General features: G+C 44.9%; 2 protein-coding genes across 2 annotated transcripts; both read right to left on the bottom strand.

Moving 5' to 3' along the window:
- Window positions 1–1,150: 1,150 nt before the first annotated feature.
- On the bottom strand, window positions 1,151–2,046 carry LOC116906576 (proline-rich protein 23A3-like). Its single transcript, XM_032909310.1, has one exon. It carries the CDS (start codon window positions 2,044–2,046, stop codon window positions 1,258–1,260), a length of 789 nt encoding a protein of 262 aa, XP_032765201.1. The 3' UTR covers window positions 1,151–1,257.
- A 7,406-nt stretch (window positions 2,047–9,452) lies between these two features.
- Window positions 9,453–10,241, bottom strand: LOC116906568 (proline-rich protein 23A3-like). The gene has a single exon (XM_032909289.1). It carries the CDS (start codon window positions 10,239–10,241, stop codon window positions 9,453–9,455), a length of 789 nt encoding a protein of 262 aa, XP_032765180.1.
- Window positions 10,242–14,321: the final 4,080 nt, after the last annotated feature.

Genomic DNA, 14,321 nt, shown 5'->3' with positions numbered 1-14,321 from the left:
TCACACAGGAATCACACACACTCACTTAACTGTACATCAGTGATGAACAATTTTAAAAAGCTGTATGTAAGAGCTACGATAACCTGAGGGCTCCATTTTCAAGGTGTGTCTGGGCTACAGAATGAGTTTAAAGCTAGGCAGGCAACTTAGGGAGAGAGACCCTGTCTCAAAATAAAAAGTAAGGAGAGAGCTAGGGATGGACTTGTAATAAAGGGCTTACCCAGTATGTGTGAGACCCTAGGTTAAATCTGCATCAATGCAAAAAGAAATTAAAAGCAGATAAGTAGCCTCAGCAAGATAAAAAAATGAGGTTAGCCCAAGAACAATGAGGGAGTTTGGTAAATGTAGGCTGGTAAATCAGAACGGCCTAAATCTGAACAGCTATGACTTTTGACTCACTTTTACCAGTGACATTTTATTTGATTATTTTATAAAACAAGATAACTATGGAAACTGTATACAAAACATTACAAATTAGGTTTATAGGAGAAAAAAAATCAGCTCAAAATTTAAAGCAAAAAAAAAAAAAGTGGGATAATAATGTAAACATTTTCTGCCAGTTTAGGTGAAATCTTGATGAACATTCTACAAAAAGAAACCCAAGCCTGACAGAGTGGCATAAACCTTTGATGCCAGCATTTTGGATGCAGAGGCAGGCAGATCTCTGTGAGTTCAAGGCCAGCCTCGGCTACATAGTTAGTTCTAAGAAAACCATAGATTTATAATGAGATCCTGAATAAAAACAAGCAAAACAAAGATAAAAAAAACAAAGAAGACAAAACAAATGCGTATCCCAGTGCATGCTGAAACCAGCCGGTAAAACTCGCCATAAGCCTCATCTGTAATGAAGGAACTGAAATGGAAGAGTACTCCAGTAGCTTTGGAGATGGCTTTTGAACCCTGTACATTCAAGTGAAGTAACCGTTATTGTTCATCATGGTACTGGGTAGTTTTCCAGGAGAGCAGCCGAAACAAGGAGGTAGATAAGTCGTGTGCAAATCCTTAAAAACTCATGAAAAAAACAAAACAAAACACTAAAGGACACCGAGAACATAAGACTACTAATTTCTTGGTTAGAGAAGAAACAGAGCATGTTGGGGGATTTACCAGTTAGATTTCTAGGAATATTTAGAGCCTTTGGGAAGAGTCCTTTGGGTCAGAAACACTTTTATTCTGACAACAGGCGACTAAGTGCCTTGCATCTAGGGGGTAGAGAAGCCCCTCACTTCTAGGACTCAAGGACTGGTGCAGGGCAGTTCAGTCATAGATCAGTCGCTTCCGGGCCTTGCAAGGGGGCCTTGGAGAGCATGAAGGGCGTGGCGAAGGCTGCTCTTGGGGACTCCGAAGAGATGCAGGCAGAGGCTGAAGTGGTGAGCCAGGGCAGGGCCCCAGCAGGTAGCTGTCCAGTTCCTCGATGGAGCTCTGCAAATATTGCTCTGCTCCAGTGGAAGGCACCAGAGGACATGGCTCTGGGACGCGGTCCTGAGACCAAGAACTGGACACCCCTGTGATGGAGGAAAGGCTCCCAGCAGCCTGACCAGCTGGAAGCTTAGCCCAGGGCTCCAGGAAGTCCAAGTCTGCATCCTCATCACAGACACCCTCTTGGTAGAAGTACTCACAGAGACTTTCTTGTTGCAGGCCAGCGAGGTGATCCTGGGACATGTCCTGGGGTGCGGCTCCCTGCGGGCTGGTGGCCACGAATCCAGGCTGTCCAAAATGGGTGGAGGCTTGGAGTTCCTCGGGAACCAGCAGGATGGTGTGTCCTTGGAGAGACACTTGCAGGACCGAGGTGGGCTCAGGCTCCAGCAGCAGGTCGACGCCGTCCAGGGGCAGCTGCAGGGCGCAGCCGGCAGCCAGGAACACCACGGAGGTGAGCGCGCTGCTGGCCGTCCCGGCGGGCTCTTCCAGCTCGGGCTGAGCCAGGGGCTCGGGGCGCGCGGGCTCCTGGTAGAGACGGCGGCGCTTGGCAGGGCTGGGTGCTGAAGGTTGCGGTGACCAGCAGGACTCCGGGTCGGCGCTGGGGCTGCGGGGTCTCAGGCGCAGCATGAGGACGACGCTGCGGGGCTGGAGAGGTGCGGACGCGGGGTGCAGCGCGGGCAGGTGCGACGGCGCGGGCGAAGCGGCTTCAATCGCCTGCTCTGGAGCCCTGCGCTTAGCCTAGTGGATATGGCGCACGCAAGGTGGGTTACTTACTAGATGCCAATCAACTTTCAAATGATGAACCGGAACACAAGACGGAAAAGGTCAGGCTAGGCTGCACCTTTGGAAGCCTGAGTCCAGGAGGCTCCGCCCAGGAGTGTCGGGCTAGCCAATAGACTTGGCTGTAGTTGGGAAATACATTTTTTGACCTATAGGAGGCAGAACTGGTTGCGCAGTTTGTCTCACCCGGAATAGAATTTTAAGGGGGCTCAAGACTAGAACCTCTATGGTTTCGGGCATTCTAAAAATCACCGAGAAACTTGCTCCCATCCCACCAAACCACACTCAGTTAAATGTCACGTGAATTGCTTTAGCGCCGTTTAGAGAATGGGTTCCTAGGTAGCCGGGGCGGACCTGAGATGTGACATACTCACACCTGAACACCCCCCCCCCCAATGACCTGCAGAGTGACACATGGACTCAAAACAAAGTAAGTCTGGTACAGAGAAGACTCAACAGAACTTTCCATGGCCTAACCCGATGAACTGAGTTTGGTCTCAGTCTTACATGGTGACACGCTGTGGCACACGCATTCACATAGTAAATAAACGTAATAAAAATTTAAAAAGAAAAATCAAAACTAAAAGTACACTTCTTGGGGGGTGGGAAAAGGGTATTTTGCATGCTATGCTTCCTGTACTTCTTATCTAGAAGAAGACTGTGACTTTGAACTTTAAACCCTCTGCCTCGGACTCCCAAGTACTGAGGTCATAGCCGTGCACCACAAGTGGGTTTATGCCATGCAGCCAGGGCCTTCTTGTACCACTCGCATGCTCTGTTCACGGAGGCCAGAAGAGGGCACGGGATCCCCTGTAATTGGAGCTACAGATAGTTGTGAGCCAAGGTGAGGGAGTTGGGAATCAAACTTGAGCCTTGTGGAATATCAGCAAGTACTCTTCATGGCTCAGCCATCTATTCCGCCCCTCCTCCCACCTGTAAAAACTGTATTATTATTATTATTATTATTATTATTATTATTATTATTTGTGTGTGTATGAATGTATATGTGAGTGGTTTTTTGCATCATTTCTACCCCCTTTTCTCCCTCATGTCTTTCTCAAATTTATGACCTCTTCTTTAGTTGTTACATCTCTCTCTCTCTCTCTCTCTCTCTCTCTCTCTCTCTCTCTCTGCTCATTTGTTTAGGACTGATCCCTTGGGTTTAGACAAACTACCTATGGGGTTCATACCTGAAGACTGATTCTCTCTCAGCAGCTAGTTACTTCCTCCCTTTCACCCCTCATCCACATTGACATGGCCTGTTCTCACTGTTCAGGCCTTGTTTAGGTGACCACAGTTTTTGAGATTTCCTGGGTGTATGGTTCTTGTCATATATAGAAGACACTATCTCATAGCAGATGGCCTGGTTCTCTGACTCTTTATCTATCTATCTATCTATCTATCTATCTATCTATCTATCTATCTATCTATCTATCTACGGCTAGGCAGTGTTTCACCATGTATTACTGGCTGGCCTGGAATTCATTATATAGACCATTCTGGCTGGCCTCAGCCCATACAGAGCCACAGCAGTCACAGAGATCTATTTACCTCTGAATCCTAAGTGCTGGCCTTAATGGTATGAACCACCAAACACACCTGACTCTTAGGATCTTTCTGTCCCTTCTTCCATGGTGTTCCCTGGCTTTTGTTGTGGAGTTGTACTATGTATCTCTCCTGAAAGGTGCATCTTTGATAAGGGGCAAGAGCTCCATTTATCTGTGGATGAAGGGTACGTATTTAGAATGCAGTCAGAAGTTATACTGCTAGGGAAGAGTGGCTGTCCGCTAGGTTATCTTCTCGGCACCATTAGCCATAGTTAGCTGGCAAGGTTTATAGTTCTAGACATGAATTTCCTCACATCGAACAGGCTTTAAGTGCAATTAGATGGCTGTTCATTGTTCCCAAGATACAAATACCATTATTATACTCACTGGGGCTACCTTGCCATGCTGGTCTTTGTTACGGTTCAGCTAGCTAGAACTACTGATTGCTTTTTTCCATTGGCATCTTGCACAGCACTTTTGCATGCTATGAAAGCCAGCCACGAAGAAGGAGGCTTCCAGGATAGTTCCAGCTCGATTCCTGTGTCTAAAGTATGTGGACATTTTTTTTTAGCAATCGTGTCTCCCCTTCAAGTTCTGGGAAGTAACCCAGGGCAGTAGAAACAGCCAATGTTATTTTGAGAGTTTCCTCCATTCCTCTCATCAACAATAAGGAAGGTTTCCTATGCTAGGGTTGGTCTGTGGCTGTCTGTAGGTACTCTTCTGGGCTGATTCAATCAACATCTGCTATTCAGGATTTAGGATATTCTGACCACTACAGGAATGAGACTGATCATTCATACCCAGAGAAGTGTAAATTCTTAGCCAACTATAGTAACTCATGCCTATAATCCCAAGGTGGAAGCTGTTGGCAGAACATTTATTAGACCTTTATTAGACTGTCAACTCTATAAGTTAAGAAAAGTCTATGATGACTATTGGTTGGTCTTGTGTGTGGTTTGAAGAAATTTAGTTTTTAATGTAGTTTAGATCATAAGTTTACATTCCGGTTCCCTGAATGCCTGAACCCTATGAGGTCAAGACATCTTTAGAGACAATTGACAGGGTAGTTAGATCCCTGGCAGAAATGTTAGGGAAAGGCAGGACAAAGGACTGAAAGGAGGAGGCATGGGGGTTGGGTAGCAAGGTCATGGCTCTTAGAGAACCGACTGCCTCCACTGCACTAAACTAGTGTAACTCCTAACAGCATTCTAAATATTTACCCTTATGCTCACAGATAAGAAGCGCAGACACTCATCAAAGAAACTTCTCTTGGCAACAGATAGAGATTGTTACAGAAACACAAAACCACACAAAAAGCAGAGAAGGAGTGAGCCTGCCGTGCCCACACAACTGATACACCTACAACCCATCCAGCTCTGGCACCTACAGCTTGGGGAACCCAGCAGAGGATGGAAAGATTGTAACAGTCGGAGGAGCAGGAAACGTGCTGTGAGAATGAGTTTCCTAGCAATCTCAGAGAAGCCGCAGCTGTGATCCCGCCACATCATGGCTGCCAAAACCGGAAGAAGCGCGCTGCCGATGGGTACGCTAACATGGAATGGGAAATGCCTTGCGGTCTCCCATCCTCAGGCAAAAGTTATAGTAACTAAGGAATGCTGGGAGTGGGAGAAAGTCTTCTCTGTGGATGAGCCCGCTAACTGGTTATCCAATACCAAGTGATCAACCCTGAAGTCAGACCTGTACATTGTGTTTATATATTTAGTCACATGTACATGGAGCTTGTGGAGGGGAAAGGGTATGACCAAAATATATTGTATGGAAAAAGTATAAAAATAAATTTACACATACCTTACTTGAATGATAATTGGAACAGAGTAACCATAGAACCTGAGGACAATTCCTGCTAAGATGGTTTAGTTGTTAATTCTTCCACCCATCAAAGAGGACAGGGATGTGGACAGTGCATCCCAGCATCCCTGTTGTATCAACCCTGGAATTGGACCACTTGTGAGGTTTGAATACTAGGAGTATGTCCTGAGTGTCAGATAGTATGCATTCCCTACAGTTTGGCTCTTACGTGTGTTTGGATCTTTGGAAACTAGGAAAGGGCAAATGCAAAATTCCCATGTGGAGCAGAAATCTAATCTCCCTTTAAGCCCCCTTTCCCCTTTTTTGTTTCAGAAAGAAATCAGACGACACAAAGAAAGCACTGATGACGTAGGCTCATCATTTTCCTGTCAGGTGTTACAGAGACTGAGGAGGAATTCAAAGATCCCAAGAGAAAAATAACTCTTTTAAAAAAATATTTTCTGTGGGTTGAACCGACCTCATACGTGCTACGAGGACACTTTTTTTTTTTTTAACTTACTACTGAGCTGTCTACCAAGCCCAGTGAGTTCATTTTAAAAACAGAAACGTTCAGAAAATGTGAATTTAATTAGTTATACCTTAATTCAGTGGGATGTAACAGACACATTTCCTATGATTAAACAGACCAGCTTGAAGGTGTAGGTTGTCAAAGGCAACAAAAGCAGCCCAGTGAGCAGCCTCACTCGCTACAAATAAATGGCTGTACATCCTGGGCGCAGTGAACAGTATGGAAAGTGACACTTTGAACGATGAAGCGAGAGGTGCAGAGGTTCTGTCACAATGCACAGAGGTCCCTAGCTAAAGCACACACAGGTGTAGATGTAACTGAGCCATTTCCAGACAGGAATGGAAGACTGATGGCACCACAGAGGCCATGGAGGAAAAAAAATCCTTGGAAGTTCTGTGGGCTCCGGGTGATAGGTAATGCTTGCTTATAATAGAAATACTCGTGAAGCTAACACAGGAGGATTGCAAGTTTAAAGCAAGCCTAGGATAGGGAAACACTGCCCCCCGCCCCCTAAAAAAAAAAACAGAAAAGAAAAAGAAAATTGTACTATTAAGAAGATACCCACGGGGGTTGGGGATTTAGCTCAGTGGTAGAGCCCTGGGTTCAGTCCCCAGCTCCGGAAAAAAACAAAAAAAACAAGGATGGACAGGGTGACTGAATGGAGCGAGAGGATGAAAACCAGGAGAGAAACTGGCAAAGGGTTTCCAGATTCAAGTAATAAATATGAATGTCGGATAGAGAAAACAAAAAGGCTAACATCTTGTTGATTTTTAGCTTCAGCAGTAACGATTTATTTCATTATAAAAACAGGCAAACTTGCCAAAAATAGACATTTAAACAGGAATGATATGCCCAAAAGCCAAACAGCAAACAAATAAAGAAAAACCAACCCCAAACAATACATGGCCCCTCCCTACAAAAGCACCACAGGGCGGGACAGACTGGTATGGAATTACAGAAAAATCCTTCGGAATAGCAGGAATGTGAAGAACCTTAGTCCTGCTGCCGAGAGTCACCACGGGGAAAAGAACACAGGTTCTGAGATGGCTCAGCAGTTAAGAGCACTAGCTGCTCTTCCAGAGGTCCTGAGTTTCAATTCCCAGCAACCACATGGTGGCTCACAACCATCTGTAATGGGATCTGATGCCCTCTTCCGGTGTGTCTGAAGACAGCAACACTGTATTCATATACTAAATAAATAAATCTTAAAAAAACTAAAACAAAACAAAAAACAGAAAAAAGGACATCACAGAAAGCCACACACATAGAAAATGGGTGTACAATTTAACATTTAAAGTCTCAAACTGTCTCCTCACTCATTTCCTCTTCCCACTCATCTGCTTCCAACTCTCCAAAAGACCATGTAAAATCTACAAAGGCCTGCAGCCCGACCCTGCTCTCATTTCTTATCTCGTCCTAGTTTTGTCATAACCTCAATGGCTCAGGATTCCACACAGTTCTCATGTGAAGACATCTAAATAGCCAAGCTTAAAATGTTAGTTCGTTTATTAAGTCAAACTTTTTTTTTTCCCTTTTCTTTTTTTCCGAGCTGGGGACCGAACCCAGGGCCTTGCGCTCGCTAGGCAAGCGCTCTACTGCTGAACTAAATCCCCAACCCTTAAGTCAAACTTTTAAAAAATATTTGTTGATTTATTTTATGTATATGATGCTCTATCTGCATGTACACCTGCAGGCCAGAAGAGGGCATCAGATCCCATTACAGATGGCTGTGAGCCACCATGAGAGTACTGGGAATTTAACTCGGGACCTCTGGAAGAGCAGCTAGTGCTCTTAACCACTGAGCCATCTCTGCAGCCCAAGCCAAATATTTTAATTAGTTTGGTTACTATTTTAATTAGTCTTTTTAGTTATACAACTAGACCAACACAGAAACCCTCTTTTATGATAAGAATCATTAAGAAGTAACTTTTTTTTTTTTTTTTTTTTTTCGGAGCTGGGGACGCGGAACCCAGGGCCTTGCGCTTGCTAGGCAAGCGCTCTACCACTGAGCTAAATCCCCAACCCCAAGAAGTAACTTCTTAAACAGGAAAAGGAGTACTGGCCAACCACGACTAAACAGATCTCTTAAGACAGGGCTGTCCTTCCCAAGCATGCTGTTCTGCCTAGACATATCTAATGCAGATCATTAAGGAAAAATTAAGGTTCCCGGGATTGGCCTGTGCCAATTTTCTCATTAAGACGGATCATTGATTATGGAAGAACCCAGGCATAGATTATCAAAGAAATCAATATTTTGTCGGACGTCAGATAAAATATGAACTATTTTATACATTAGTAAACAAAAAAATAAATTCAAGATCTCATAACTACTCCTATACAAATATAATCTTATAATTACCATAGCCCGAGAAGTATAAAATTCTTCAGAATATCATAAATTAAAAATATTCAGGAAGGCTAGAGAGGTGACTCAGCAGTTAAAAGCAGTTTCCGTTTTCCCCGGAAGTTTGGTTCCCAGCACCAACATGGAGGATCACAGATCTCTAAGTCTATGCAGACATTCTGACATTCTTTTGCTCCCTCTAGAGGCCCCCAACACAGATGAGAGCAACATACACACATGCAGGCAAAAACTCTCACACAAGAAATAAAAATGAACAAAACATAAAAATATACTAAAAAAAAATGAAATAAACCAAGAAAATACTTGTTTATTCTGGAACACCCCTGCTCATACCAAAACAAAACCAGCTAACCAACTACGATCACCCCCATCAAAACAAAAGTAAGCTCCCAAACCAAAAATTAAATGTCGAAAATATAAGTTATTTCCTCACTTAACAGTTAATAGAAAAAGAGAGAGCACTTTATAAAAACAAATTAAAAACAAACAAACAAACAAAATCCAAACCCAAACCAAACCCAAAATTCGAGTGGTAAAACTAGCTACTACAGTCAGCTCAAGCGAGTTTGGAGCCTTGATAAGGAAACGGTCCATAGTAAAGGACAGGCACAAAGTAGGAGAGATTAGGGCCAAACACTGCAAACTAATATAGCTAATGAATCGCAGAGGGGTGCGGGGTAGGGTGGACTTTTAAGGAAACACATTAGAGCTGAAATTTGAGGCACTATTTGGGATGTGCAAAACTACTTGAGAGTGACTTCTGCGTAGAAAAGGTCATACACAGTCAATTCAACGTCTGAAAGTTGGTGATTTTCAAACAGTCTGTTTAGGTGGCTACGATTTTTCGTTCAGACTTTTTTCCAGCCAACCGCGGATCCAATATTCTACATTCTGCCCACTTCAAAACCAAGAGTGCCATCCTAATCTTGTAGGCTCTGTAAGGCACACAATGGCTTTGGGAAACAGTTCTCTTCCAGGGCAGCAAGGACTGGCTCAGGGCAGTTCAGTCATAGATCAGTCGCTTCCGGGCCTTGCAAGGGGGCCTAGGAGAGCTTGGAGGGCGTGGCGAACGCTGCTCTTGGGAACTCAGAGGAGATGCAGGCAGAGGCTGCAGTGGTGAGCCAGGGCAGGGTCCCAGCAGGTAGCTGTCCAGTTCCTCGATGGAGTTCTGGTAATATTGCTCTGCTCCAGTGGAAGGCACCAGAAGACATGGCTCTGGGACTAAGTCCTGAGACCAAGGACTGGGCACCCCAGTGATGGAGGAAAGGCTCCCAGTAGCCTGACCAGCTGGAGGGCTAGCCCAGGACACCAAGATGTCCAAGTCTGCATCCTCATCACAGACACCCTCTTGGTAGAAGTACTCACAGAAGGCTTCTTGTTGCAGGCTGACGAGGTGATCCTGGGGCATGTCCTGGGGAGCGGCTCCTTGCGGGCTGGTGGCCACGAATCCAGGCTGTTCTGGCTGGGGTTCTGTCAGGAGTCCCTCGGGAACCAGGAGGATGGTGTGTCCTTGGAGCGACACTTGCAGGGCCGAGGTGGGCTCAGGCTCCAGCAGCAGGTCGACGCCGTCCAGGGGCAGCTGCAGGGCGCAGCCGGCAGCCAGGAACACCACGGAGGTGAGCGCGCTGCTGGCCGTCCCGGCGGGCTCTTCCAGCTCGGGCTGAGCCAGGGGCTCGGGGCGCGCGGGCTCCTGGTGGAGGCGGCGGCGCTTGGCAGGGCTGGGTGCTGATGCCTGTGGTGACCAGCAGGACGCGGGGTCAGCGCTGGGGCTGCGGGGCCTCAGGCGCAGCATGAGGACGGTGCTGCGGGGCTGGAGAGGTGCGGATGCGGGGTGCAGCGCGGGCAGGTGCGACGGCGCGGGCGGAGTGACTGCAATCGCGAGCTCTGGAGCCCTGCGCTTTCCTCACGCCGGATACACCCTAGCCGTCAATTACACCTCAAGAGATGCACCGGAAAGTGAGGTCGTGAAATGTCACACTAAGCTCCGCCCCTCTTGCCTCCATTTCGGAGGCCCCGCCCAGGAATGGCGTGCTAAGTTTTCCAATAGCCCAGGCTATGCTCCAGAAATACTTCTTTGGCCTGTAGGGGGCAGAATAACTTCCATGTTTTGATTTTTAATGACAGACTAGAATTTGAAGATGGCCGATGTTTGAATCGTAGAATTTGTTTCGAGTGGTTTTAGGGATTCGAAAGATCACCAAAGCAGGCACAGCCTCGTCTACATAGCTCCAGCACAGGCCGAGATTACATAGAGTCTTTCCCTTCATGTGTTGGAGAAAATGTCACTGTACATGTATCCTTGAATCGACAGGACAAAAGCGTGCGATCCCAGCATTGTGAGAGATAATGGAGGTGAAGCTCAAGTTTCAGTCTAGCCTAGGTCACATAGTGGGACGCCATTTTATTTTTTTTTTATTTATTTTTTTTTTTTCCGGAGCTGGGGACCGAACCCAGGGCCTTGCGCTTGCTAGGCAAGCGCTCTACCGCTGAGCTAAATCCCCAACCCCGGGACGCCATTTTAAATAACAAACAAGCATGCAGGTAAAAATCGATACATACAACATAAAAATTTAAAAAAGGCCTTTAAAAATCTCAACCAAAATGAATAAATGATGACGAAGTCATTTTCTGAGCACTCGAATTTCATGAGTACAACCCTAGACTCGACTTACAGCTTGGTGTGGATGGAACCCATTACTTCCTACATGGGTTCTAAGTATCACCTGGAACACATTTCTTGCCCCAAGGATAGTAAAATGCACAAGTCTTTCTCCAGTTCTAAGAATCCTGCATTTAAGATGCCCAATTGAAATATTCAGGTAGACATTTTCTGACGTTTTAGCGCTGTTTTAAAACTTAGGCTCAGTGTGGAGATGATCACCTGTAATCCCAGCCAGCACTGGGGAGGTGCAGGCAGGCATCTCGTCCTGCCTTGTCTCCAGACAGAGCTAGAGGTCAGTTTGAGTTGAATGAGGTCTTGTTTTGAGGGAAAACAAACAAAAAAGGAGCCATGGCTCTGTGGTTAAGAGCCCTGGCTGCTCTTCTAGAGGATGTGAGTTCACATTCCAGGACCCACAAGGCAGCTCCCAAGGGTCTGAAACTCCAGTTCCAGGGGCTCCAACACTCTCACATAGTCATATATGCGGGCAAACCAACAGTCCACCTCAGGGAGGTCACACAGACACACACACACACAGAGCCAGGTGGCAGTGTTGAACGCCTCAAACACCTTTAATTCCAACACTTGAGACGCAGAAGCAAGAGATTTCTGTGAGTCTGAGGTAAGCCTGGCTGACACTGTAAGTTCCAGGACTACATAGAAAGACCCACAAGAAAGCTACAAAAAGAAAAAAGAGAGTATCATCGAAAGCATTGAAAATTGAAACAATATTAATAAAAATTTAATATTCTATGTATATGGTCTACGTTCTATTTTTATTTCTATTTATTATTTATTTGTTTTGTTTGCTTTGGAAGCAGAATTTCACCAGACTCGGTATGTGGAGGAGAATGGCCTTGAACTTCTAATCCTCCTGCCTCCACCCCTATCACGTTGGGATCACAGGGGTGTCCCAACCTATCCAGTTTCCTTTGGACTGGAGATTGAACCCAGAGTTTATTGTAGGCTAAGGAAGTGTTCTACAGCTAAATAAATCTCCCTTCCTAACTGGTGCCTTTTCTAAAAAAATATACATTTCAATCCTCTAAATACGTGAAGCTCTGAATGGCGAAAGAAATTCAAAGTTAAACATCTAGTTTTCGTGACTGTGGGCATGTAATTAGAACATGCAGTATTAATTTAACCTAAAGACACATTATGTATGTCTGATAAACTCTTGTGAGATGCTCACTGGCACTTTGTGTGCCTTCCAAAGGTGTGCATTTCCCCCACCTTTTCTTTCCTTCTTTCTCTTCCCTCTCTTGTCCTCTTCTTTCCCCTCTGCCTCTTTTATTCATTACTAGGGATCAAACCTACAGCCTTTCACATTCCAGGCAACTGGTCTACCACTGAGCCACATCTCCAGCCCCTTTGCCCCCCTTTTCAAATAGTTTTTTTCCGTTAACATCCTTGCCAGCCGTGTATGTTTCTATTTTACTGCTGTACCTTCAACTCCGTTCCCCTTTAAAAAGCGTTTCATTTTCAGACAAGGTCCAGATAAATTATCAGGCCGGCCTTGAAATCGCTCTATAGAAAAGTTTGCCCTTGTGATTCTTTGACCTCGGTCTCCTGGGTAGCTGCTATTATGGGGCCTAACCCTCAGGCCTCCTTGACTCTCATCAATGTTATCCCCACTCCTTCTTCATTGGCTGTTGACTCTGGTATTATCCCAACTTGAAATTCTTCCCTAATTACAGTTTCTCACATCTTATTCTCAGAGCACGCTCTCGTAAGTTCCCAACTCAGTCTCTTAAACATGAAAGGTCTAGCACCAGTGTTTCACACTCTGTGACAGATTGAGCATGACTAACTTGTGGTTTTCCCATTTCTTTACATTAAAAATGATACCATCGGCTCTTCACTCCCTCCTTACCTGGGAATTCAACCCAATGAGCAGTTGTTGCAATTGCTGCCCTGTCCATAGGGCCATTTGATTTCTCGAGGACAGAATCCCTTAACAGAGTGAGGATTTAATTCAAAAAAGACATTTCAGTCTTGGATAAAAAAAATGGCACTTGTTGGTAATAATCAGTTACTTTCAACTCTCGTTGGCAAAGAGTCTAGACTATTCTTGGGTGATCTTTACACTACAATTTTCATTGCCATACTCTAAATAGTAGGCTACGGTTTAAGATGCACAGCCATGCTCACTGCTGATCTACTCCTAATACTAGCAAGGGGATAGAATAAGAAAATGTTGGAAGACAAAATGGGATCAACAAAAATACAGTGGTCTGTACTTTCCTGTTGCTGTGGTCAAATACCCAGACTAAAGCAGTTTAAGGGCGATAAAGTTTATTCTGGTTCACAGTTCAAGGGTGCATTATAGCATGGTAGGGGTGGTGAGGCCACTGGTGCTCAAAGCTACCAATCACACCACAACCAATCAGAAAAAAGAGCCGTGTGCTAGCACCCAGCTTACTTTCTTTTTCTCTTTTCTTTTTTTTTTTTTAAAACCTAGTTTAGGAATTTCAGCCTAAGAAATGGCACCACCTACAGTGGGCACATCTTCCCACTTAATTAGCATAATCAAGGTGATCTCCCACAGGCATGTTCAGAAGGGCCTTTTCCAGGTGACTCTGGATCTCATCAAGTTGATACTTGAGACAAACCATTGCAATGTTTGTTAATTGATGACGTGCAGATGTGGCACATATACACAGTGGAATTTTACTCCGTAAGAAGAAATGAAGTTATGAAATTTGAAGAAAATTTACAAGACTAACAAAATATCCCATGTTAAGTGAGATAACCTAGGTTTTTAAACAAGTAACCCTTGTTCTTTCTCCTTTGGAGATCTTAGTTCTAAGTTTTACATGCATATTTAGCAGAAGTAAGCTGTATGGAGGTCACAGAACAAGAAAAGGACCCGGGGAGGGGAAATAAGAAAATAAAATAAGGGCCTGGAGGGTAACAGAGCACATGTGATATGAAAATGGGAGAGGGAAATCTTTGGGTGTTTTAGAAGCTTTTACATCAGGATGGGGAGCAGGGAGATGATGGAGAGGAGGCCTTGGGAGTGGGTCAACCACAAGTTACTATGCTTGAAAATACCACAAAGAAACCTGTTCCATTGTAAATAATAATCATGATGATGGAACTGTGATTGGAAGGAACTGTAGCATCTTTTGAAACTCTACTGTCTCTTTTAGGGGCTGGGAATAAGTAAATTAGATTCTCACCACCAGCTTCTCATTCTGTGAACTTGGTAGG

This window comes from Rattus rattus, chromosome 8, assembly GCF_011064425.1.
Source record: "Rattus rattus isolate New Zealand chromosome 8, Rrattus_CSIRO_v1, whole genome shotgun sequence".
NCBI lineage: Eukaryota > Metazoa > Chordata > Mammalia > Rodentia > Muridae > Rattus > Rattus rattus.
This window is presented reverse-complemented; position numbering and strand designations above follow the sequence as displayed.